The sequence below is a fragment of the Amblyomma americanum genome, chromosome 9 (assembly GCF_052857255.1).
Source record: "Amblyomma americanum isolate KBUSLIRL-KWMA chromosome 9, ASM5285725v1, whole genome shotgun sequence".
NCBI lineage: Eukaryota > Metazoa > Arthropoda > Arachnida > Ixodida > Ixodidae > Amblyomma > Amblyomma americanum.
In genome coordinates, this window is record NC_135505.1 from 146,085,970 (window position 1) to 146,113,234 (window position 27,265).

At 47.3% G+C, this 27,265-nt stretch overlaps 1 protein-coding gene across 1 annotated transcript; it reads right to left on the minus strand.

Moving 5' to 3' along the window:
- Positions 1-185: 185 nt before the first annotated feature.
- Positions 186-26,545, minus strand: LOC144103765 (uncharacterized). The gene is made up of 11 exons (XM_077636419.1): positions 26,408-26,545; positions 24,412-24,465; positions 20,722-20,766; positions 18,930-18,980; positions 17,946-18,002; positions 15,466-15,498; positions 14,674-14,706; positions 14,517-14,537; positions 1,811-1,843; positions 377-424; positions 186-202 (listed from the first exon to the last, which is right to left on the minus strand). Exons 2-11 carry the CDS (start codon positions 24,419-24,421, stop codon positions 186-188), a joined length of 348 nt encoding a protein of 115 aa, XP_077492545.1. The 5' UTR covers positions 24,422-24,465; positions 26,408-26,545.
- Positions 26,546-27,265: the final 720 nt, after the last annotated feature.

Genomic DNA, 27,265 nt, shown 5'->3' on the forward strand with positions numbered 1-27,265 from the left:
CGCTATCGGTGAGTGTCGTTTATAAAAGTGCTGCCCATGCCGGCGTGAAGCCTTCTTCCGCTACTGGTCAGGGAATAGAAATCTTGAGGTCTAGGTTTTTTTTTCTGGTATAAAGGGGCCGAAACACACCTCGGAAATTTCTTACCTCTCATCTGTCTCATTTGTTGGACATGATGTTAGGCTTCCTAAGCCAAGCTAGTGACTGGGAATCAGAAACCGGTCATTCAAGGCACCCTGTGAAAAATTAATCTGTGCACTTTGTGATCGCCCTCATTTAATAGGACAGCATAGGCAACTAACTAACTAACTAACTAACTAACTAACTAACTAACTAACTAACTAACTAACTAACTAACTAACTAACCAACTAACTCACCTTCCGCCACCTCACCTTCCTTGGCACCCTTCTCTGGCGACGAGTAACCTGGAACGCAGGCGACCGTCATACAGATAAATAAGTTGAACAGGAAAAAAGTTCAGGAAGCGTTCCACGTAATGCGACACTAGCTTCAGCACGAGCTATATTAAAGGGAATTTGAACTAATGAGCCAGGAAACCGATTACAATCTGTCAGGTGACCATGCTATGTGATGATGTAAATAAGAGCAGACGACGGCCGCAAGATCTCGAGATGAGGGATAGATAATGATGGATATAACAGCTGACACGGTGAAAGCTAATTAAATCTAACGAGCGCGTAGATAGAGGCGCCAGTTGCTATAGAAAATTGGGAACCATAGCGGAAGGCAAATAACTATGGGGACACCTAAGTTACCGTAAGAGAGGAATTCGATAGCATTAGATTTGCACATTTGTCGTTGTATTGCTGCGACTTCTGTGTGTGTCTGCGTCAGTTTCTTTGCCATATTCGTACTGCTAGCTGCTGTAGCACCCATCCCCGATGCTGCAACGGTGCCAACGTTTACATATATGGCATTTTTTATTTTTGATTGCGATTCTCTATCTAGGTTCCTGTCTAAAAACTAGGTTCCTCACAACCCGGAGGGTAGGTTGTGACGACGTCATAGGATCACTAGAACCCTCTCGACAAACCACTTATTGGCGGGCTCACAGTCTGGTGTCCAGGTTGCCATCTCCCATGGTGGACAGGTTGGGACGCCGTCACAAGGTGACGTGAATTCTCTCGACCAGTCAGCTAATTTCGTGAAAGGGACATCTGCGATGTTCTGGCCTGACGACAACCCTAATATGTGACATTAACATAGGAGAGCCCTCATCTATTCTAGTAGCATTGCAGAAAGCGCGCCGGAAGCCAAGTGCTTTTTTCGCAAGGAGCACTGGAATTGTTTGGCCCGTAGTCATGGCAATGACGCAAACTTGACCGCTCAGCAGACCGAGGCGGGAGGGTTTATCCACAGTAGCTGCCGGCCCGAACTGCTCGCGACGCATGCCCGGGCATTGCAGTATTAACGAAGGCGCTATAATCGGGTACAACTCAAGAGCGAAGCGGCTTTTCCCCGTTAAAGGATTCCCTTCCAGCTAATAGCGTCAGCCTATTCTCATGAACATACTAGCGTGGCAATGCAGGGAGGGGAGTATTCCCTTTCACCTGCCATTCCCTGCACTTTCACGCTAGCAGACCCATGACAATCGGCCGACGCCATTGGCTGAAGAGGGGTCCTTTGACGGGAAAAAGCCGCTTAGTTCTTGAGTTGTACCCGATGCTCTCGGTTCCCTGATGAGCGACTGATTGACACGAGGGAGCCTTCGCTTCCCGTTTAAAGGAAGGTGACGTCAGGGCACCTCCTTAAATGCCTCGATCATGCACGATGGGTACCAAAGCGCTTACTCGAGCCGAGGTCACTCTTCGACGCCTTCGTGTCTGAAAGGAAAGACACGATTAACAATTAATCTGCCTCATGTGCCTTCTGTGCGAAAATGCAACGACGTACATCTCATAAGGGTCCTACACTGTGATTGAAGCGCTTTGTGTACGAGCTCGCAGCAAGGAAGGCGTTGTGAAGGCCGGCAGTGTGTGAGATGGGGCGACGACTCTGAGCTGTGCAGATATCCGCGGACTGAAAGGCGCAAGAACGCGGGAAGAGCCGATCTCGGGAAATGGCTTTTGTCTTTTAAGGAGTAAGCCTCTCTTGGCTGGCGAGTGGCGTGGACGGAACGGTTACATCTTTGCGCTGAGCACTGCGTCATCCACAGTCATTCCGATAACTCGAGAAACTGGTATAGACAAGATAAGCAGTGACGCGCGAGACACTGTCACCAGCAGTCGTCCCGAACAGCGATGCTTCTGCGTAGGAAGGTCTTCTGATACTTATCAATGCTCATATAAGAAATGGGCAGTGCTTTCACTTCTCCTGAAGAAATCGCTAAACTTATCAAACAAAACAACACAACCAAGTGTCTTAAACTGCTGCATTTGAATGCGAGATCAATCGAGTCAAAAAAGGAGGACATATCTGCATTGCTTAAATCTTGCCATTGCAAATTTGATGTCCTTTTTTTTTTTACGGAGACGTGGTACAACCAAAACTGACTTTTTTGTGCTACCCGAATATCACCATTTCTGTTTAAATCGCATAAACAGGAGAGGAGGCGGCGTGTCAATACTAACGTTGTTATCGCATGTGAAATTTTAAATGAATATAGCTTTATCACAGACGACTACGAAATACTTAGCGTGAAAAAGGATAAAAATTTGTTTGCAGTGGTGTACCGCCCTCCCGCCGGTAATGTTAGCTTATTCTTCGAATTCTTTGAACGCTTCCTTTCTTAGATAAATGACTCGGCCTATACATTAACAATTGGAGGGGATTTTAATGTAGATCTATCTAAAACGTCTACCCAAGGCATAGAATTTCAATCATTACTCGAGTGAAATGATTTTTATAATTTCATTTCACTACCAACACGAGTCACTTCATCATCGTCATCATTACTTGACTTGTTCATTACAAACTCATCTGATAACATAGTAAAGTCGGTAGCTCTAACCTGCGACATTAGCGACCACCTCCCAATATTTTTGATCTTACGGCGCAAAGAGCCCACGTGTAAACAGACACAGCTGAGCATGTATCGTTCCATATCACCTGAAGCATTAGCACATTTCAAGAAAATGATTAGACAGACTGACTGGACAGATATTTTTGGCATTTTAGATACGAACACAACATATGAAACATTTTTAACCAGATTCAAGGCAATATATGCTGATTGTTTTCCGCTTAAACCTTATTGTTTAGCGTTGTTATTTAGCGTTGCGGATAGTTAGCGTTCGCTCGAAAACAAACATGGCGGCGCCCTGCACGGCCGCTTCGGACCAAATACAGCACCGCCGCCGCGCTCTTCGGCGCCATTTCTCGCTATATATGAATGGATTCGCTTTTAATTTGCAACCTCTCACTCATACGTTGTGGTTTGAGTAACAACTAGGCCATGTTTTTGAGATTATTTGCCGAATTTTGAGCACTTAAGCCTGACTGTATGTCGTGTACATAGCCAAATAGCAACGACTACACTGCAGCTCTTCAGTTTTGTGCCCTATTTACTATTATTCTATATTTTCATGATTTTTCCTCGAAAAAAAGACTGGTAATTATTTTAGTATATTCATAAGTAATTGCAGAACACAAAAAGTTTCTCCGGCCTGGAGTTGGCGCGCTTTAACTTACTGCCACTAGATGGCGCCACAGTGTTCACATCCATAGACATAAAGGAGCGACGATGCGGCACGGCAAACAGGTGTCGTAGTTGTGCTTTTTTTACAGCGCTCGCAACGCAATGTGCGCTGTGTTTGCATGCTTACTGAGGTCTACGTAGTGAAATTGTCTACTGGCCAGGGTAGGCAAAGGTGTCTTGCTTCACGGGCACATTTGAAAAACCGCTGACTCAGCTGTTAGCTGAGGTGTAGTCGGTACGTCTTTATATGCAGAGAAAAAAATTATTAAAGTGTAGCATTTAACTTCATAGAAATGCTTGCAATGCATCCGTATTTTTTATCATTAGAAGCTGGGCATCTGCGATCATCATCACTCGTTTTAGCCTTACGGTAACTTGTTACGGGAGAGACGGTACGCTAAAACGTCTTCTGGCGTGCGCCGCGCTAACCGGAAAATCCGGCGTCCGGTAACACGGTAAACGGTAACGTAAACACGGCAACGATATGCTATAACTCTCTATTAGACAGACAGTTGCCACAAGCTGGTAATGCGAAATTTGGGCGCAGTTCTTCACACGCCGCCTGCCACCACTGCTGTGGTGTTATGTCACATTCTCACAGCCGGTTTTTCTCTTGCTCCGTTGCCTCCCTCGCCGCCGGAGTCAACGGAGGGGATGTTTTTGGACTGGCCTCCCACACAAATCGGGCGGCTGGTGCCGCTGGGCCCTGCTCTATGTTTCCGTCGAGCGGCGGCGATGGAGCCCCGCCCCACAAAAAGCGTGCCAGTCACAGCGCGAGCTCGCCCCACGTGACCCACGGCTTGCTTGCTGCGAGCGAGAGATGGCGCTGGCGAGCGTCGGCGGCGGCGATGCGCCGGTGCGTGGGTGCGCGTTCGCAAAAAAATAAGCCCCCCCCCCCCCCCCCCCCCTTTTTTTTTTCATTCCTCCGTCGGGAGATGTACGCTTCTTGCGCCCCGAAAAGCGCCCGCTGCCAAGGAACAGGGAGCGGATGAAGGTTTTATTTCATTTGGCAATATACAAGGCGTTCCAGGTAAACGAGTCTCCGATGAGTTTTGTGTTTGCACTGGGCGCGGGATATACGATAAGCGAATTTGCATCTGTTGCCCTCAAGTAGCACCACTGTTGTGTGTTTGGATTTCTCGCGCTATCTTTTAGAGCTTGAAGAAAAAATTACTCGGACGGCACTTTGCTGCGAACAAGAAGTTAATTTCAAGGTGAAAAACGTAGCGCAAAGAAACGAGGACACAGAAAGACGGACAACACACGGCGCTTACTTCCAACAATGGTTTATTTCAGAAAGAAAAAGTGGTTTTATAACGAAATCACGACCAATACGCCGTCAAACCATGAGCTAGCAAAGCGTATCAGCCAGATATGCGAGCTCTTTCGCCATCAATGATACAGAGGGGGTACTCACACAATCATCTTTCAAAAGTGATATCCATTCCGCTTCTATGATTTCTCGTGTCAACCGGTTATTGAGCACTTTTAAAACCATGCATTGTTCAAGAAGCGGTATGCAGTGACATGACCGGCAGTGGACTGACAACCCTTTTCCACGCATATCATCTACGTCACGCCCATGCTCTCGAAGCCTATCATTCAGGCATCTGCCGGTTTGCCCTACATACTGCTTGCCACAGGAAAGAGGAATTTGATAAATGACATTTTCAATACAATGGACAAACTTTTTCCTATGTTTTTTCGTACAACCAACACCGTTTTTAGATTTTTTGAAATGTTTCGTACACAGATGACTCAACTTCTTAGGCGCCGAAAAAACCACTCTGGCTCCCGAACGTTGCGCTATTTTTTTGAGATTATGAGAAAACTTATGAAAATAAGGAATGACGGCAACTTTTTCTTTCTTACTCATGGCTTCCTGGTTATCCTGGCCTTTTTTATTGCAGACTTTCTTCAAAACACCTTCCGCCACAGACACTAGGACATGGGAAGGGTAACCAGCATTCTCAAGCCTCTTACATTGCTGAGAAAAACTTTCATGCATGAGGTGCGGGCAAGACTTCTTCAAAGAATTAAAAAATGAAAGGCTAGCAATAGATCTTTTTGTCACTGCATACCGCTTCTTGAACAATGCATGGTTTTAAAAGTGCACAATAACCGGTTGACACGAGAAATCATAGAAGTGGAATGGATATCACTTTTGAAAGATGATTGTGTGAGTACCCGCTCTGTATCATTGATGGCGAAAGAGCTCGCATATCTGGCTGATACGCTTTGCTAGCTCATGGTTTGACGGCGTGTTGGTCGTGATTTCGTTATAAAACCACTTTTTCTTTCTGAAATAAACCATTGTTGGAAGTAAGCGCCGTGTGTTGTCCGTCTTTCTGTGTCCTCGTTTCTTTGCGCTACGTTTTTCACCTTGAAGTTATGAACCAACAAGCCCTAGCATATACCCTTCTGAAGAAGTTAATATTTAAAAAGCTAGCTAGTCAGTCTAAACTAATTAATTGACTGTGCAGTGCGAAAAAGAAAGACAGGGCTAAATCGTGGTTATACCAAAGGTCGAGCGAAAGCATTTTAGCAATGGCCCGGACCAGATTTGGAGGTCGTCATCGTGTCGGGCACGCCCACTTATGGTTGCGCGCTCAATATGGTTGTACGCTAAGTTATGGTTTGTGCAAATTGACCGAGGTCCGAGGTGAAATTTTGGGGCTGCCCGGGTCAAACTTAGAGACTGCCATCGTATCGAGCACATTGAAATTAGCCTGAAAATAGATTTTGGCCCAAATCAGAGTTCTACCTTCAACGATAAATAACTGGACGCCTCACTCCAGTTGTAGCCAACACAGTGCTGTGCGCGTGTTTTAATTCATCTAAAATGAACTAATCACGCGCACAACCTGGACACATCTCTTATTGTGTAAATAGTTTGTACGTATTACTTCTCCCCCTATCCTCTCTTCCTGTTCCCTCACCTCTTTCATTTCATTTCTCCATTCTGCCTGCTATCCTTTATTTCCGCTGCCCCAGCTCAGGTGCTTCAGTATCGATGGCAGATGCCGGGGCTCGCAAAAATCTTTTCCTTCCTTTGTACTATTATTTTTAATAAAACCACTACCACCACCACCACCAACAAATCAATGAAGGTCAAATTTCGAGGGTGGGATGGGCAACACTTCGGAAACGACCCGGGTCTAATTTGGAGACACCATCGCATTGGTCATAGTCAAAATAAGCTTGTCATCTGACTTAAAGCTGTTGCTATGAAATCGCTCAGTGCGAAGGTCACTTCAATGTCATATACGCACACCGGACTGAAACTATAAAGCTTTGCCTTGAATAGATACTGCAGAGTAGGCCACGCGACTCTCAGCAGTACTGAACTCATTTTACGCACCTAGGACACTCCTTCAATTGTTAAAAACGTGGTTACATTTAGCTGGACACCTGTTTTATTTACATGGACAGAGAGAGAGAAATGTAGGGCAAAATTTCATCCCTTCAGTCAACAAAACATTGGCTAGTTCGAGCACATACAGTAAATACACAACTGTAAAATACAAGCATTTGCGATAGACATGGTTGTACACACAGATGAATATCAGAATAAAATGCATTAAAACAGACAGGAATGTCAGCAAAACGATCCGGTATGGAATGTTACTAGCATGACGGATTTATCTCTTTCAGACACTCATTGAGTTCTGCTATCGAGGAAAATTTGAAAATTTGCATGTGTATTAGCCGATACTGGTAAAATATTCTCCAAACTGTTTTGCTACCCTAATTCTCGAATGTTAGTATAAAGACGAAACTAGCAAGCCCTAACAAACCATTCCTGTATTGATAACAAAGTTCATTACCCCCTACATATGTTCGATTTCGTTCATATATATTGGCCAGAATAATGTGACTGCAGTGCGCGCAGCGCTTTAATAGTAGCTTGCTATATTCGTACAAATATGTTTTGGTGCTGTACTCGTAGTGTTTCGCTGTAAAAACTGTGGAGTTGCGCAAAGTTATTCAACTAACTTCAAACTTTTGCCACCGCTTGCGAGATCGCATTGTTTTTGTCTGCGATAATAGTCAAGCAAAGCAACGCAAGCAGACGACAGACGACTTTCACCGCACCTTCGGCATCTCCTTCGGACCCCGCCGCCGCTGCCGCTGTTTTTTTTTTTTTTTCCACGCGGGAGAAAGAAAAGGCACTGGGCGTAGAGTCACGTGGGAGAAGCGAGCGCCCGCCACGACTGGTTTGCTGGTGTCTGGCGTCTCTTTCGATTAGGACAACGCGCCGCTCTGTTGCTGCCGCGGTTTTCGGCTCCGTCGCCGCCGCGCAGTAGAGGAAGCCGGCTGTGAGCCACCCTCCGATATCTTCCCGTTTCTAAAGATTCCTCTAGACAGTCTACAGACTGCCCATAGACTTCTATCTATAAAGTCTTTAGATATTCTATCGACAAATGCTAGAGAATAGTCTATAGGCAGCCTGTAGATTATATATAATTGTTTTTTTGGGAGAGGAAATGGCGCATTATCTGTCTCATGTCGTTGGACACCTGAATCGCGCCGTAAGGGTTGGGATAAAGGAGGGAGTGAAAGAAGAAATGAAGAAAGAGGTGCCGTAGTGGAGGGCTCTGGAATAATTTCGACCACCTGGGGATCTTTAACGTGCACTGATATCGCACACCACACGGGCGCCTTAGCGCTTTGCCGCCATAAAAACGCAGCCGCCGCGGTCGGGCTCGAACCCGGGAACTCCGGATCAGTAGCCCAGCGCCCTAGTCAGTCAGTCAGAAAAACTTTATTTCCCACCGATATAGGAGACACGCCTACCTTCCCAGCTCAGGTACGCAGACCCGGGAGGGAGTAGGGGGCTCCGCGACTAGAGGCCTGTGTGGTGAACCTCTTGGTTCTTCGAGGCCTCGGTCGCCAGGCGGATGGCTTCGAGTTGGTCTTCGAGTTTTGAGCTTCGAAGGAGAGACTCTCAAGCTTCCTCATTAGGAATGTTTACGGCAGCCCCAGGTGAGTAGGGGCATTGCCAGATTATGTGGTTTAGTGTCCCTCTCTGGTCGCAATGTTTACATCTCTCGTGTTCTCTTGCGTCTATGTTAAGGAGGTATAGCCAGTGTGGGTTCGGATAGTTGCCCGCCTGGAGTCTTCTCAGACACCTGGCTTGTTCGTTGTCCAGTTGTGTGTGCGGTGTGGCGTAGGATCTCCTACCCAGTTTATAGTAGTCGCAAATGTCTCTGAAGGTGGTCAGCCGCTCCTCGTGTACTGGGTCGTCGAGCCGCTCTGCGCTCGCCCGGTAGTAGACGTCTCGAGCGAGCGCGTGTGCGGCTTCATTCCCCGGTGCCGATTCGTGGCCAGGAGTCCAAATAATTCTGACCTTACGGGAAATCTCCCTGGATTCAAGTATTTTCTTCGTTTCTGCTGCCACCCTTTCTTTGGCGAGGTTCCAGATGGCCGTCTTGCTGTCACTAATTATGGTGTTGGCTTGCGTCCCGACACACGCGAGTGCAATAGCCACTTCCTCTGCGATGTCAGCATTTCTTGTTTTGATCGATGCTGTAATTAACGGGATGCCTGCCCCATCTACCACCGCGGCCCCAGATTTTCCGGTAGCTGCGTCCGTGTATGCCACTGTTTCCGGTGGTTTCGAGTCCATTTCTCTAGCTATGGCCTTGGCTCTGCTTTCCCTTCTTTCCTTGTGGTGAATTGGGCTCATGTTTTTTGGCATCGGCGGGATGCAGAGGTTGTCTCTGTACCCGTTGTCGAGACTAACTTTCGGGGTGGTGCCCCTGTCGTGTTGAAGCCCCACCCATCTCAGTATTTGTCGCCCGGTGTCAGACAGACTGAGCCGCTCTATCTGTGTGGTTCGTGTGGCTTCCGCCAACTCGTCTACTGTGTTGTGCATTCCAATTGCCAGTAATCTTGTAGTCGAGGTTGATTGAGGGAGACTGAGTGCGTTCTTGATACTCCTTCTTATTACGGATGCTTCCATCTTTTCTTTTTCCTTCGCATTTAGGTGCAGGTAGGGGATGACATAGCAGATTCTGCTGGTGATGAAAGCCTGCATTATTGTGGCTAAGTTCCCTTCCTTCAGACCTCTGTTTTTGAGAGAGATTCTTCTGATGAGCCCTGTTACTTGCGCTACGGATCCTTGCAGTTTGTTTATCATGGTCGTGTTCCTCCCGTCGGCCCGGATGATGAGTCCGAGGACCCTGATCTGGCTGACTGCTGGGATCCTTAGGCCTTCCACTGTAACTTCGATGTCGGGTTTCTGTCTGCTCTTGGTGTAAATCAATAGCTCAGATTTTTGAGGAGAGCAACTGAGGCCGATTTTCGCCGCGTAATCGACCACAGCGGCCGCCGCTAGTTGGAGATTCTCTTGAATTTCTCCGTCTGATCCTCGGTTGGTCCAGATTTTAATGTCGTCGGCGTAGAGGCTGAAATTGATGTTTGGGATGGTGCCAAGTCTTTGCGGGAGTTTGATCATCGCAATATCGAAGAGCAGGGGGGACAAGACGGATCCTTGAGGTGTGCCCTTCCCAGCTATCTTTATACTCGATGATTTTGCTTCCAAGAATGTCAGGGTGACCCTTCTCTCCGGGAGGAAGCTGCTGACGTAGGCGCCCTAACCATTGAGCCACCGCGGCGGGTGGTCTGTAGACAATATATGGATTTATGACCATGCTCTTTTAGTAGACTTTTGTCTATAGACAGTCTATAGACTGAATAGACAAAAAGAAATATCTACAGGAAGGCAATAGAGTCTATAAGAAGTCTATAGAATATCTACACACCTTTTGCATACGGGTGCCTTCCATGGCTGTCATGTCGTGTGTTACACCGACGACGCCGACGACTACGACGTGTAAACCACGAACGGGCGTCCAACAGCTATCGCTGTAAAATTACACTGCGCCCGAGGAATTAAAGACGATCGCCAATAGCGCCTGCACGTACTACGATTGGCAAAAGCAGGTATCTTTATTCCGAATCAGTGCCAGTGTCTTACTGAAATCACTTCTACAGTATAACTGTTGAGAACAATGTTTCGTGCGATAATGCCGTTTTACAATCTGCCGTTGTTGGCCTGGTTTGTGTGGGTAGAAACGTAAAAAAGAAAACAGCTTTTTTTTTTCACGTTCAAATGATCAACTACTTGATTAAGCCATTTCAAGCACAAAACGAGATTGACAAATTTCGATGAAGTAATGTACGAAGAGACAAAATCAGGCTTCAAGAAACTAATTGCACACCCACGTTGCGGGGGTATAAGTGCCAGGAGAGTGGACGACTCGCAACCCTCGTAAGCTACAAAATTGTAGCCATAGCCCATGACGTGATCGAGGATACACAGATTGAACTTATACCTAAAAAGAAAAGAAAAGCTAGGAGTACCTTCATAGTAAACCTGTATAGTCCCCCAAGGCAGAAGAAAGCGGACTTTATAAATCTCTTCGCCGGGGCGAGCAGGCTTGCCGGGCAGAACACACTAATTGTAGCGGGAGACTTTAACGCCAAGAGCCCGAGCTGGGGCTACCCCAAAGACGAACAGAAGGGTCGTAATATCTGCGCAGCTGCAGAAAGCATCAGATGCGAGCTCCTCACAGACGAAAATCAACCAATTAGGCAGGGTAACAGCGTCAGCCCAGACACGTGTCCCGACCTAACCTTTGTCAAGGGAGCAAAACAAGCGGAATGGGAGAATCTGCTAGAAAACTTCGGCAGCGACCATCACATCATAAGAATAAGCACCGCAGCAGATAACGTCAAGGGAAAAATTGGCACGGCCCGCCTCACGGACTGGGACGCCTTTAGGAAGCACTGCCGGCAACTAGAGGGCAACATCACCTCGATAGGAGAGTGGTACCAACAACTTAAACAAATACAGGAAATGTATACCAAGGAGGTAGATCGTACAGAAGAAGCACCACAGGTGAACAGGCGGCTACTCAGGCTATGGGAGGCAAGGCGCGGTCTTACTAAGAGGTGGAAGAAACAGAAATTTAATAGGAAGCTAAAGAAGAAGATAGCCGAGGTAACATCCCAAGCAGAAGAGTACGCAACACACTTAGCCAGGCAAGGGTGGCAACAGTTCAGCACTTCGCTGAATAGAACACTCAGCATGGCTAAAACGTTGCGGATTCTAAAGGCTCTCATGGATCCTACCAAGACTAAAGCAGAGAGCGGAAAAGCCATACAGAGAGTAGTGCACCAATATCAAGGAACAGACGAGCAGCTCCTCGGTGAAGTCAGAACCAAATGCTACGGCACAGATGAGCCCAAGGGCTACGAAGGAAACTACCTTGGAGAAGAAAATCCAGATATGGACAAGCCCATCACCAGAGAGGAAGTCACCGCGGCAATGAGAGCCATTACGAAAAACACAGCGGCAGGAGCAGATAGAATTAGAAACTCTCTCATAAGAAATTTAAGCGACGAAACGGTGGACCAGTTGACGGCCTATCTAAACAGACTATGGGAAGAAGGAAAGATACCAGCTGAGTGGAAGCATGCCGTAGTAGTCATGATCCCCAAACCAGGCAAGAAGCTGCAGATCGAGAACCTCAGACCGATCTCGCTCACTTCTTGCGTGGGAAAACTGTACGAGAGGTTCGTCACGAAACGCATCCAGCAACACCTAGAAAACAACAGGCTCTACCCTGACACCATGTTCGGCTTCAGGGCGAACCTCTCGACGCAGGACGTACTTCTGCAGCATAAAGAAGAAGTCCTGGAGACAATGCCCAAACAAGGGGAGAACGTAGTCATGGCACTCGACATAAAAGGTGCCTTTGACAACGTCGGCCACGCCGCTATAATGGAGGGGCTAAACAACACCAACTGCGGAAGAAGAATCCATGACTATGTCAAAGACTTCTTGACCAACAGAACGGCCACGGTGGGACTAAGGGAGCTGAGGAGTGACGTCTTCACCACCCCAAGCAAAGGAACACCCCAAGGCTCGGTCATCTCGCCCATACTCTTTAATGTGGCGATGATCGGCCTAGCGAGAAGAGTCAGCAGAATCCAGGGCATCCAGCACGCGATGTACGCAGACGACATCACGGTCTGGGTGAACCATGGATCCCTGGGGGAAAAGCAAGAACTGTACAACGAGCAGAAAAATGCGTTGAAAGATACGTGAAGAAAAGAGGACTAGCCTGCTCTACAGAAAAGTCCGAACTATTGAGGGTAAGAAGACATCCCACCGACGCGCCGCTCGAAGTGAAACTAGAGGGGCAAAACGTTCCGGTGAAAGACATGATAAGAGTCCTAGGGATGTGGCTGCAAGCAAGCAGAAAATGCAGCCACACACTCTGCCTGCTCGGCAGGTCGGCCGAACAGGTAGGCAGAGTGATAACCAGAGTCTCCAACCGACGACATGGAATGAAACAAGACACGCTAAAACTAGTAAGAAGCCTCATAGTCAGTAGGGTCGTCTACTCGCTGCCATACCACCCCATGATCAAAAGCGAAACGGAACAGGCAGAGACAATCCTAAGGAAGTCCTACAAGACTGCACTCTACCTATCAAGAAACACGTCGAATGAGAAGCTGCTACAGCTAGGAATCAGCAACACATTTGTGGACCTGGCAGAAGCACAGCCCGAAACACAGCTGCAACGACTCAGAAACACAGCTGCAGGAAGAGCGCTCCTGACAAGGTTGGGTCGCGACCCAAGGGGGCATCTCGATCGATCCGCCGATATACCCGAAGAGATCCGTAAAACCCTGCAGGTCAATCCCATTCCGAAAAACATGGACCCAAATCTCCACGCGGCCAGGAGACAGGCGCGGGCAGATTATGCGGAGAGGCACTAAGCCAAATTAGAAAACACAGTCTTCACGGATGCATGTTTCCATGTAATAGACGCGAAAGCTACTACAAGACAGCTTCGGTGGTAGTTGATAACGCAGGCAATCTAATCACCTGCGCAACTACACACAGCGTCAGGATAGCGGAAGCGGAGGAGGTCGCTGTTGCGCTGGCAGCGGCTGAGGGCTATCGAAAAGACGAATCATTGGTCATCCTAACGGACTCAAAAGAGGCATGCAGAAACTATACGAAAGGTAGAATCTGCAGGGCTGCCTTAGCTATCCTCCGCGAAGCAGTACACCTCAGAAAAACAGCAACCCACAAATTAATCTGGATTCCGGCACACACGGGGATAGAAGGAAACGAAAGGGTAGACAGCTTGGCTTGAGAGATCACGTACCGAGCCGAGCGGCCGTACGCCCTGGAACAGCACTTCACCGTGGAGATCGGATTTTCAGAATACCTAAACTATCAAAGAGGCAGGAGAATTAGATACCCCCCGCCACATAAGGGCCTAACACAACAAGAAGCAGCTAGTTGGCGGAGGCTGCAAACGGGAACATTCTTTAACCTACATATACTTAGCAAGATGTATCCTGCACAGTATATGAACACATGCCCGTGGTGCGGGGCAACCCCCACGCTTTACCATATAACCTGGGAGTGTAAGCGAAACTACACGTTCCACCTACACAAAACCCCGAGTGCGGAGCAGTGGGAGAGCCGGCTCACCAGCTGCGAGCTCGCCGCCCAAAGGGCAATGGTGCAGCACGCAAGCGAAGCAGCGCGACTCAGTGGAGCCCTGGACTAGGGGCCCAACCCTGCTTTGAAGGTCAAGAGTCTGCAGCGATGAAGACGAAGACCGAACGCTAAACAATTAATGGACCAAATAGTTTTTTTTCTCTCTCTCCCTCTCTCGTTTGTGTGACAGAGAATGACCTGGAACGTAGAAGGTGTACGCCGGAGATATATTAAGACCAAGTATGGGAAGCATCAATAACTCGAAGAACGGCATACAGAATAATGTGGCTGCTAATGTTGGGGGTACCAAGGGTGCCAGCATGCTTACTTTTCCTGGAAGTCTTTGTTTCTGAAAGGCATGATTGGTTGAGAGTGAGGATTCACGTTTGCCCGCGTTCTAGAAACGTGGTGGACCCGTGCACCGCCCATACCAACGTTTCCTGCATTCTCATAATGGCTGACAAAAAGCGCGCATGCAGTCTTACCATCTTTCTCTGACTTTTCAGTTCCAGGATTAGCTGAAATGAAAGCAAAACGAGAAGTGAGGTGTGAATACAAAGCTCAGGAACTCAGGACATTCTGGACGAGGCGCTGAGCACTCAGAATTACCGCTCGAGTTAGGAATGTAAGGGTACAGTCGGAGACAAAAAGTTTCTAGACCACGTGTTCCACAAACGAAGCCGATACCTCTGCTATTAACTGGTGGATGTAGACCACACTTATAGAGGTTAAAGTCAAAATTTTTGTACTTTCAACCTGGCAAGTGTGGTCTCCAGCCGGCAGTTTAATAATAGAGCTGTGGGCTTCGGTTAGAGAACGCGCGGTCCAGAGACATTTGTCCCCGGCTGTATATGCCATTGATGTTTTCATATCCGTTGGAAACAGCATCCAATAGGTCGGATTTGGCAGTGACGAGGAAGAGATGGCCATGATAATCACCATGTTCCTGAGAATCTCTCGGGACTCTCTATATTTTCTAAAAGTTACGTTTAAAATATCCCCATTTAGTTACGCGATGTTCGCCACTGGTGGCCAACAGATGACGATAGTTGCGGATGTGCAGGAAAGCTGGGAATGCGAAATAAGCCGTATTTTGAAACCTTTCTTTTTTTTCCTTTCCTTCGTCATATTTCAGCACATATTCAATACCGGAGTCGACGAATCACATTGCTTGTTCAAACCACTACTACCAACGGTAGAAGGGTAGAAGAATGGATCGGAAAAACATGTTTAAAAATACGCCGCTGTGAAAGCATATTAACTGTGAGCACGCTTACTGGAACTGGACCTCTTCCTCGATTGCCTGGACTCTGCAAGAGAGAATGCGAACGCGCATTAAAGGATTGCCAGCCTTCGGTCTGACTCGAACCGAGCAGTCGCGATCTTTCTTTGTTTAAACAAAAAGGAGCATATTTTCCCGCATTAACAACTTATACAGATCGAAGCTTCTTGTGCATGAAAAAAAAACTAAACCACCTTCCCACAGTCGTAGCCTACAGGCAACTGACTGCGCAGCTTTTCGCCCTTCTATAAAACTGCTTCATTGTCACAGTGTCAGCTAAACATGTTGTTTTCATGACTCAATTTAACACGAGTTGCAGTTACTTTCCTTGCTTACCCACACCTATACTTCGTGTAGTTTCGATGCATAATCATTGAGTTTTGTCTTTATAGGTTGTGCATTTTGTTGTTTTTGTATTCTCTATTGGATAGCTTTCATGAGGCCTCACGTGCCTTTTTTTTGCAGTTCCTTTCTAGGTTTTTCCCGACCACTGTCTTGCGTTTTTGTTAAAGCTGTAAGTTCATTTCGTGTTCCTTTAAAGTTCCTTTAAAGTCCCTTTTCAAGTTGCAAATTCCAAGTTCCTTAAAGGAACTGTTTACTGCGTAGTGCCTCTTTTGTTGCATTTTCAGTGGTTTCCCCACCCCCCTCGGCAATTCTATGGCGCTTGAAGATATCTACATTACGTACAAAAATATTAACACCCTTCGCTCGGGACTGAAGAATTCCCTTCTTACTGAATCTGACGAAATGCGAAGAGTGGGAAATGGGGGGGGGGGGGGGGGAGGGAGGGGTTCTTCAAAAAGGTCCCTGTGAAGACCCTCGCCAAGCTCTCTCTGTTGGCGTTTCTGGCGTATATACCGGAAAATGCGGAGGCACGCGCGATGAGTCACGTGGTATTCTACCAGTGTTTGTGTGCGATGTGCTCGTATAATCTACGACGCGCTCCTGGATGCCATGTCGAGGAATACGAGGAAAGGCGCCATTTTATCTTCAGTCAAGCTATGGAGGGCGCGTCGCTTAGAGGTGCCGTTGCTTGATAGACATGCAAAAGCCGGACAAGGGGCTAAGAGGGTAAAAGTTGACTTCATTATAGTTTCACTAGTATAGAACAACATAAAATGAACTTGTGTTCACTTCACCACAGCGAATACTCGGAACTCTCAGGTACGTACTCTTCAGAATCGACCAGAGGGGGAAAAGAAGCGAAGTGATGGAAAGAAGACAGAATGGACAGAAGGTCGCATGGAATAGAAAAATGCGCATAGTGCTATTAAGGAAAATCAGAGTGGACAGCGGAAGAAATGAGTGCACCCATAACAACAGATTCGTCGAGGTGACGAGTGGCGGCACCAGGCTCGGCAGACCGCGCAGAGCAGAGAAGGCGAATCGGCAGTCCAGAAGCAGCGGGTATAATTCAGGTCGCAGCACTCTATGAGAACTTCAAGGAATCCAAGAGAAAGGTATTGCGCAGATACAAACAAGGATGGGAAGGGTACATAAGTGCAGAGTTGTGTACCTGTGCTTGTTGTGTACTCTTCTCGTCCTTGTTTATATGTACGCAGTACCCTTTCTTGATCATGACTGACCGACTCGCCCAACCGAGCACTTTTTAAAATCCAAGTGCGCGAAATGCAAGGCTAACGAAGGCAGAGTAGCCACCGGCAGTGAGGCGAAGCCACAAGGAGCTGTGAGAGGTACGTTCTCACGATTCGAAGGAGAATCCAGAAGTTCGATACTCAACACACTTTCAGGCCATTGGCTCCCAGGTGTGACGCACCCGCTGGTCACTTGCCCAACGGCGGAAGAAGTCCCCTTGAGGCACTGGCTTTCTTTTCCTCTCTTGGCACCTAGTTGTTCTTCGAACGGGTCATTAAGTAACCGGGACCCGAATTCTACATAATTAGACACCTTTAGCACACCGCGTACTGTGTTGTAGTTTCCCGAAGTACCGGGAGCCCGCCGCCGCTGAGCACGCGCTGATTGGTCACGATGAGACAAGTGCGCGCGCGCGGCTGCCGGGTACGTGGCGCCATCTTTAGGCATCAAGAAGGTTTGCACATGCGCACTGGCTGCTCGCGGGCTCCCTGTACTCCAGTACCGGTAACACGGTACATGGTATGCTTAAGCGTATTCCACGGAAGTCACGCTTAAAAAGGCATTAAAGAGGCCTTAAATGTGTGTTCCACATAAAAAAGAAGTGGAAACAAGCTTCGTTCCGATTATATTAAACGAAACAGAGGTTTTAACTGGTCTTATGTGGAACCACAAAGGTTTATGGGGAAGTGAGATTAGGAGTGTTCTTTTTGCTGGCTGCATGTCAAGACTCACAGCCTCATCGGTGCACGCTGCAGCGACTTTAGGCTTGGAGTAGCGTACGGGCGGATGCATGGCGCCATAGGTAGATTCATTTTTTAATGTTTCAATAGATCGGAAGTGGTTGCATGAACGGTATGCAAACATGACTACGATACTCACTGGAAAGGTCAGGCTCTGATGTTTTTGAAGAATGGCGTTTCAGTTCAGACCTCTTGGCTGCCGGGAAGATGAACAGACTGTGAAAATCAGGGTCGCGCCATTCCTTTGCGGAAAGGTTACCACAACCGCGCCTTGTGTATTTCCAGAGACGAGTTTGCGGCATCCCTCGAAAAAAAACCGCAGTTGCCAGCTTTAGGCCCTTAAAGCCATGCTTCTCTCATTCTGGAAACAGCAAAAACGATTTGCGTGAATTGGCTGAAGTTGCCCGGTAACTCACGCGTGTCGCGCTGGACAACTATTCCCTGAAGGTCATTTAAGGCGCAGTGCACTGACGTGGTGGCATTTCTGTTCGGTGCCATAGCAGTGGTGCTATTTCTGTCAGAAGTTTCTCTTACAAAAAGTTCTGTAGAATGTTTATACACAAGTTCTATATACTATAGTCCACACAAAATACAAATCCTATACAGAAGCTGTTAGCAGGACAGGCGCTGACAGCCTCTGTGTTCGTCTTTGTGTCTTCGCGCTGCTTTCACTAGCCATGCAGCAATACCAACAAGCCGAAACCACAATTTGCTATAGACATATAGACAATCTTCTGACTCATGGCCATGCATGTTTAGCAGGCTTTTGTCTATAGAGAGTATATAGACTGCGAACAAAAGAAAATATCTATACGAAGGCAATAGTATATGAAGAGTGCATAGAATGTTTATAGACAATTTCTGTAAGGGTTGCATGCATGTTTTTCTGCTGCGCTCAGCTATTTCCTTCTATGGTTTCGTTGAAGGCACATCCCCGACCGTGCTCTCAGCGTTCATTAGGGATGATGTGCGTCATCTTGTTTTCTATATTTTTTGTTCGATACCCCCGTAATTCGTCGTTCGGTTTTTCGGATATTTTGCGCGGTCCCGTAAGGTGCGAATCAACGTAGTTTTAATACCATCATTTTGCATTTTTGAGTGCAGTTATAGAGGCAACACTCACACGACAGATCAGGTTCCGATACTTTGCGCGCCGGTTCCGACACCTCGGCAGCTGGAAAAGGGTTCACACAACAATATTTATGGCTATCTGAGCAGTGATCAATGAGTTAGGCACAGCAGAACGGTAGGTCTTAAAATTAACATGCACAAAACCAAAGTGATGTTTAACAGCCTACCAAGGGAACAGCAGTTCACAACTGGTAGCGAGGGGCTGGAAGTGGCATAGGAATACGTCTACTTAGGGTAGGTAGTGACAGCTGATCCGGATCTTGAGAGGGAAATAACTAGAAGGATAAGAATGGGGTGAGCGCATATGGCAGGTTCTCTTAAATCATGAATGACAGTTTACCAATATCCCTCAAGAGAAAAGTGTACAACAGCTGTATCTTGCCAGTACTGACCTACGGGGCAGATATGTGTAGGCTAACGGAAAGGTTTCAGCTCAAGCTAAGGACAACGCAGCCAGCCATGGAAAGAAAAGTGATAAAAAATGTAACGTGAAGAGACCAGAAGCGCGCGGAGTGGGTGAGGGAACAAACGCGGGTTAATAACGTCCTAGTCGAAATCAGGAGGAAGAAATGGGCTTGCACCGGGAATGTAACGCGAAGGCAAGATAACCGCTGGTCCTCAAGGGTAACGGAGTGGATTCCAAGAGAAGGCAAGCGTAATAGGGGGAGGCAGAAGGTTAGGTGGGCAGACGAGATTAAGAGGTTTGCGGACATAGGGTGGGCGCAGCTGGCAGAGGACAGGGTTAATTGGAGAGACACGGGAGAGGCTTTTGTCCTGCAGTGGGCGTAGTCAGGCTGATGATGAGCAGTGATTCGCGCTGGTACGGCATAAGAAGAAGCACTGCTACTGTCGATGGCGCTCGGCGATTTTTTGCACGCGCCAGGATGAGCTCGTAGTGGCTACGGAACGAGGCCACGCTGTGTTCTCTTCTTTTTTTTCTCCATTGCACCAGAGAAAGATTTTTATTTCTTTTTGGTTGCACGGAAACCCACGCTATTTCTCCAGCCTTCGGTTGGAGGGGCGTGCCTAAAAGAAGTTTTTCGAGGGTATAATACGGTGCTAAAAGTGGACATGACAATGCGATGTACTGCGTCCTATGACGTCCTTTCTATGTTCTCTTATATACACTTTATAAGCTCATATAACCTTTAGGTTACAGCGTATACAGTTCGTTCGGTCGAAAAGCCGTCGGCGTAGTCGGCTCCAAATTTCGGTAATAATCGGCGGCTGCGTAAACACAACCGTGTCATGGTGATTTGTACCTCTAGTGATTGATTATTAATTGGTGCGTGGTATAGCGATGACGAGTTAATGAAATTATTGTAATTAATCAATTAAATAAAGAATTGAAAAGACTGGAAAAGAGGGTAAAAACGTATCAAAATGATCAGAATGTAAAGCCAATGCTTGATGATGCTAATTAAGAAAATTTAGAGTGTGTAATTGATCAGTTAAATTTTGAAGCAATTAAAGAAAATGAAAAATGTGTTTAAACGTGTCAAACTTCTCAGAATGGAGTCTAACCCACTACAATAACGCGTCATACCCTTAACGCGGAGATTAAGTATCCTCTACAATTTTATTTTTGTTCACTGTTATCTTCTGGTGCATTTGCGACAATTCTTCATTGTTATTTTTATCTTTTTCAGCCTCTTTCTGTAGCTTTGCAATTGAAATATTTTTTTAATCTTAAATAATTTAGACACTCTCCTGGACCAGCGAAAGGGAAGCGAATGTTTAAAAAAAATTAAACAAAGACATTCTTATCGGGCGGGTTGTCTTACGCTGTGCTTCGAGTAGCTCCTTTGGAGCAGAGACGTCCTTTGGTTCTAGAAGAGACGAAAATAACAGACAATATATTTGGTTAATACAACACGTGTTCGGAAGCTCGAGGGAGCAGGCATGGCCTATAGACGCGCTGAATCACATGTTTAACGCCGAAGTTTATAAGCTCAGTGATCGGCTCCCAATTTCACGCGTTCTTAGGTTTTTGTTGGAAGCCATCTCAGGGTCTCTCGGTTCAGTCCCAGATACATCGGAACTGAAAACCGGTAGCGAGCGTCTGTCCTGTGCATCGGGTTTACATCATACTAGGCTCCTAAGGATGTTATTTGGTGGTTTAGCCTGTTCGAAGACCCGTCTATCTGCCATGCAGCGAGGTCCAGTACTAAAGGGAACACACAAGCGCGTGCCCCCGGAGGCAAGGTGCGCATTTCACGCCATTCGCGCAGCAGACTCGTTTGAACAGGCCTAATTGTGGTGCTGTCTGCGCATGCGCGCGTCCCTCTCTTTACCGTCTGCGCAGTTTGGTCGACCCGCCGCGGTGGCTCAGTGGTTAGGCGCTCGGCTACTGATCCGAGTTCCCGGGTTCGAACCCGACCGCGGCGGCCGCGTTTCGATGGAGGCGAAACGTAAGGGCGCGAGTGATGCAAAACTATCGGAAAATCTACTATCGATAGTTTTTTGAAGCTATCGATAGTGTAAAAAACTAGCGATAGTACTATCAAAAGTAGCACTATCTATAGTGCTACTATCGACAGACTATTGATACTACTATCGATAGTGAGACTATTAATAGTGAGACCGTCGACAGTAAGACTATCGGTAGTAAGACTGTCGATAGTAAGACTATCGATAGTAACGTTATCGATATTCTGCATTCGTTGCCCAGCGATATTGCCAAAACATTTGCGATACCTTGTTGGTTTCACGGTTTTATGAGGCTTAATGCCCGAAAGAAACTCGGGCTATGAGTGGTGCATTGTGCAGTTCTCCAAATGATTTCGACCAGCTGCGGTTCTTTAACGTGCAACAAAGAATGCAACAAGAGGACACAAGCAAAAGAACGAACGTTAATTGCTGTGCCTCATGATATCATGGCATATGCACTGTGCAAGCGTAGTGCATTTTTCTTTTACACGACGAGCTGTATACAATCCAACCAATTTTAAAGGTAACTGTCGGGATCGTGAGAGCTTGCTAGAGTTAAAATAAAGCGGGACAGTTCAGCCTAAAAGATAGCTGGGACAGTTCGAATGTATTACCGATAGTGCTATCGATATTGATAGTACTATCGATATTGATAGTACTATCGATAGTAGTATCGTATTATCGATACTACTATCGATAGTTTTTTTACCATCGATATTTCGATAGTGACACAACTATCGATAGTATCGATAGTATTATCGGTGGTCTTGCATCACTAAAAGGCGCCCGTGTGCTGTGCGATGTCAGTGCACGCTAAATATCCCAAGGCGGTCGAAATTATTCCGGAGCCCTCCACTACGACACCTCGTTCTTCCTTTCTTCTTCCAGTCCCTCCTTTATCTCTTCCTTCCCTTACGGCGCGGTTCGGGCATCGGCCGAGATGTGAGAGAGATACTCCGCCATTTCCTTTCCACAAAAACCAATTTCCATTTTCATTTTCATTCTGGTTGGAACGCGAATCGCTGGTTAATAATAGTAATTGGTTTTTGGGGAAAGGAAATGGCGCAGCATCTGTCACGTACGTATATCGTTGGACACCTGAACCGCGCCGTAAGGGAAGAGATAAAGGAGGGAGCGAAAGAAGCAAGGAAGGGAGAGGTGCCGTAGTGGAGGGCTCCGGAATAATTTCGACCACCTGGGGATCTTTAACGTGCACTGACATCGCACAGCACACGGGCGCCTTAGCGTTTTGCCTCCATAAAAACGCAGCCGCCGCGGTTGGGTTCGAACCCGGCAACTCCGGATCAGTAGCCGAGCGCTCTAACCACTTAGCCACCGCGGCGGGGCATCGCACGCCTAATTTTGTACTACACCTGGTGCGTTTTAAACGAAGCCCCCACTAAAAATGCCGGGCCAGCTTGTCAGCAGAGGTTAAACAGATAGTGTAACGCTCCGTGAAGTTATGCTTGGTCTTTTTCTCACAATTATAACTGTGATGTACTTTTGTGATGTACTTTTGTGATGTACTTTTGGCTCAGTGGTTAGAGCGCTCGGCTACTGACCCGGAGTTCCAGGGTTCTAACCCGACCGCGGCGGCTGCGTTTTTATGGAGGCAAAACACTAAGGCGCCCGTGTGCTAGCTGTGCGATGCCAGTGCACGTTAAAGGTCCCCAGGTGGTTGAAATTATTCCGGAGCCCTTCATTACTGCATTTCTTTCTTCCTTTCTTCTTTCACTTCCTCCTTTATCCCTTCCCTTACGGCACGTGGGCTTGTGCGCAACCTGGAGACCCGATTTATCACGCAGAAGCCTGCAAACACTGTTGCGCTTTGCCTACCTGTTCCCAAAGACCGGCCACCGAGAGAAATAGCCCAAGGCATTGTCTACCAAATTCCATGCGCCGACTGCGACGCAAGCTACATCGGCGAAACCAAAAATTTCAAAGAAAGGATTCGGCAACATTAAAAACGACGTCCGCAAATTCTCAAGAGAGCGCAGTCCCGTAGTCGAACATTCCGAGGACTCCGACCATAGAATCAACTACGAAGAAACCCGCATCCTCGGAACCGAAACAAATTACCACAAGAGGCTGCTTCTGGAATCCTGGCATATCCAAACCACCCCGAACAATATCAACTGCACAAAAGGAAACCTGCCCCCAGTATATGCCCAGGGACTTCGCTCTTCAACTCAACGAAAAAAGTCGCCATTCAGCACCTCCCTGCAGTGTGCCAGCGTGACTAACAGCCTAAACCCTCCTCCTCCTTCCCGCGCCTTTCGCGTCACAGCTGTTGTTCCTTTGACCCCCCCCCCCTTCCCCTCCATACTTAAAAGACGCTAGCTACTGCCCTCAGTCACCCCTGATGAAGGAGCCGAGTCGGCTTCGAAACGTTGGGTTAAAGTTAAAATTTTTGGTTGGAGATGTGCAGTTCATTATAAGTCTTCAAACCCAACCAGACAGGCAAATCTGTCAACCTGTCTAGTTTTCAAGCGATTTCCTTTCCCCCAAAACCAATTACTATTATTATGTGATGTTATTTGTACTCTGATGCTGGCCTCGCCATTATAACATAAGATGCAGGGTGCGTCATAACTCGGGCCACAAAGTCTGCTTTTGAGCAGTATATTCTCGCACTTAAGAAGCCTATAAAGCTACGAAGGCTTTCAAAGGTGGTGATGATGCTTTTCCCTTCGCTGATAGAGACTGAGTTTCGGGGGTGTCGTAAATGCACTAATACAAGGCTCCTTTAAGAAGGAAATGCAGGCAATACTCTCGTGCCCGTGGGTGGCTGGTTGGCGTTTCACGTTTCTATAGCTGCGCGGAGCCACCGGTACTTTTTGGCTGTTTCTCCATGGTTTCAGATTAGCAATTGTCCATACTGTACCTCAATGGCGTCGCGTCACCGGCTACGCGGGCATTTGCTAGGCAAGAGCCCGCATTCCGTTTCACAAATCCGAAAACATTTGTGCACGAACTGAGCTACTTGTGAAGGGCAACTTAAGCGCGCGAAATAAGACAAGTTCTCGGAGGTGAGCGGTACTTGCCTTCAGCCATGACTTGATAGTTCTCTTCACGACGGCGATGAACGAGGTACGGAGCTGAAAATGTTGTGAAATTGTCATTGATTTAAGAAGACCACGCATACATGACAACGAGACTTTAAAAATTAGCTGCGAAAATGCTCCAGCGATAATCTCGCCGTTGACCAAAACTTAACTCAGAGCTAATAAATAATAACTTAGACTAAATTTTGGTTTTGGTTTCTATGATGATTAATATGGCTACTATGTACTGACAATACACTCTTCGTTGATTCAATACAAATAACAAGAACGGTCTCCGTCTGCCTTTCTTTATCTCTTTGGTGAAAGGCTGCATATGACCGAAAGCTTAACCTATCCATGAAATAGTATCTGGCATTATCCTGGTTAATCAACGAACAGCCGATCTCAAGTGAATAATAAAGCGAAGCATTTCTGTGCGTGAAAAATTTACAACGCAGCAAGCCATGGAAAGGAAAATGATAGGTGTAACGTTAAGAGACCTGAAGCGGGCAGAGTGGGTGAGGGAACAAACGCTGGTTAATGACATCCTAGTCGAAATCAAGAGTAAGAGGTGGGATTGGGCAGGGCATGTAATGCGAAGGCAAGATAACCGCTGGTCATTAAGGGTAACGGAGTGGATTTTAAGAGAAGGCAAGCGTAGCAGGGGGGCCAGAAGGTTAGGTGGGCGGATGAGATATAGAAGTTTGCCGGCATAAGGTGGGCGATCCCTTGCCCCCTTGCTCTCTTCAGAGCTTAAAATACCTAATGCAGATCTGACTGTTTAATAGCGTATTCCAGTCGGTTATCTTGCCTTTGCATTACATGCCCTGCCCAAGCCCAATTGTTCCTCTTGATTTCAACCAGGGTTTCATTAACCCGCGTTTGTTCCCTCACCCACTCCATCGTTCTTTCGGTCTCTTAATGTTACATCCGCTAGTTACACCTGTTACACCTGCGGCTCACAGCCGGCAGACTCACTCGGGAAACAGAATGCCGGCAGTTTCATTCTATTGTCTCAGGAGGATTTTTTGTTTTTATAAATGGAAATGAAAAACAGGACCAATCAATATTTGTTTCCGTTGGGAGTGAGTCTCCTTCAGATAGCACTCTGAGATTCTCTAGGTTAGGTTTTATTGCCGGCTGTCGGAGGCATTTCTGAAGCGAAAAGCTTCACTAGGCTCGTCAACAACGGGCTTCGCGTGAGCCACACTACCGATTTTCCACAGCTGCGCATGTGCGAAACCGAATGACGTCACGCGGAGCGCAGGGGGTCGCTGCTGCCGCAGCCTTCGTAGTCACCGCGCGAGAGACGCAACAATGACAAACGAAGCGAGGAAGAGACAACGCGCTGAAGAGACGCCAGAAGAACGCGCTGCACGACTCGAGAAGCGTCGTAACGAAGATGTGGCTAGAAGTCGTGCCACGTCCCGAAGTGACTCCAACTGCGGAAGAAACCGGTTTGTGTTCTCTAGAGCGCCGGAAATAGACGCTGCGTAGACGACGTGCCGAGGAAACGAAGCTTTCCAAACTAGGGTTAACCAGAGCCAAACCACGGCCAATTTTTTTCCGGGGATTATTCTGGCAAAACAGCTGGAAAAAGAGAGTGCAGGCAATGTCGCCTCATTGGCTGTGCGCCGTGATGTGAACGGAATCAGTCAACGGGGTCAAACTACCGGCTAAATTGCCTGCGGGCTATATTGCCGGCTGCCGGCACAGTATACTGTGCCGGCAGCCGGCAATATAGCCCGCAGGCAATTTAGCCCTGTGCCGGCAGCCGGCACAGTAGTCTCGCCTTTGAAACTACAGCCCATCCACCAGCTTACAGAGGGCAAAGGACAACACTGAGACAAACATTTCTTCCATCAAGGATCACCGAAACCATGTAGCTAATTCATCTATGTTAAAACATACTGCTAGCCTATGTCGCAAGGAAAGAGTGACAAAGGGACATAAACCCAAGCGCTTGAAAAATAATGACGGCGAAGCGCCAGCTCACCGGGACAGTGGGGCGGGTCGCTTAGCAGAGAAGGCTGGCCGGCTACGCGAATTTAGTCATAGAACAGCGCTAGCGAGCGGCTGTTCTAAGAGGCACGCCAGGTTGACGCTTCGTTGACCAAATGCGAATTAAGGAACGCGCGAAAAGCAACCTTCTTCTTCTTCTTGACCTGTGTAGACATGACACGTAACCGCGCAGGCTGATTGGCCAAGGTTTGAATGAATGCCAAGGAAAATCATACAGGTGATTGCGTGGAAAAGAGGCATGAGGCCGGAATGTAGAAGAAGGAAGTTAATGGAAACTAGAAAAAAAATAATTTAAGAAAAATATAAAACAATATTCGAGAACGGGGAAGTAAATGAACAAATAATTAAAAGTACAGACTTTTGAGAAATGGAAAGAATTTTTGATATAGTCAACAAGGGCACCTTCCAGTTGCAATGATAGTCGTGAAGGTATCCGCAAACCCTATGCGACAAAAACGTGGAAGTTAAGGAATACAATCGAAATGGTTTCAGCTTAAGTTAAGGACAACGCAGCGAGCTACGGAAATAAAATTGATAGGTGTAACGTTAAGAGACCGGAAGCGGGCGGAGTGGGTGAGGGAACAAACGCCGGTTAATGGCATCCTGGCCGAAATCAAGAGGAAGAAATGGGCTTGGGCAGGGCATGTAATGCGAAGGCAAGATAACCCCTGGTCCTTAAGGGTAACGGAGAGGATTGAAAGAGAAGGTAAGAGTAGCAGGGGGGGGGGAGGGGGGGCAGAAGGTTAGATGGGCGGATGAGATTAAGCAGTTTGCGCAGATGCGGTAGCCGTAGCTGGCAGAGGACAGGGTTAATTGGAGCGACATGGGAGAG

What these genes read in the sequence shown, in the direction of transcription:
- LOC144103765 (XM_077636419.1), bottom strand. An exon ending in ATCGGAACCTGATCTGTCGT is followed by an intron (nt 18,003 to 18,929) that starts GTGAGTGTTGCC and finishes TCTTCCCGGCAG; the next exon opens with CCAAGAGGTCTGAACTGAAA. An exon ending in GAAGAGTGACCTCGGCTCGA is followed by an intron (nt 425 to 1,810) that starts GTAAGCGCTTTG and finishes CCTGCGTTCCAG; the next exon opens with GTTACTCGTCGCCAGAGAAG.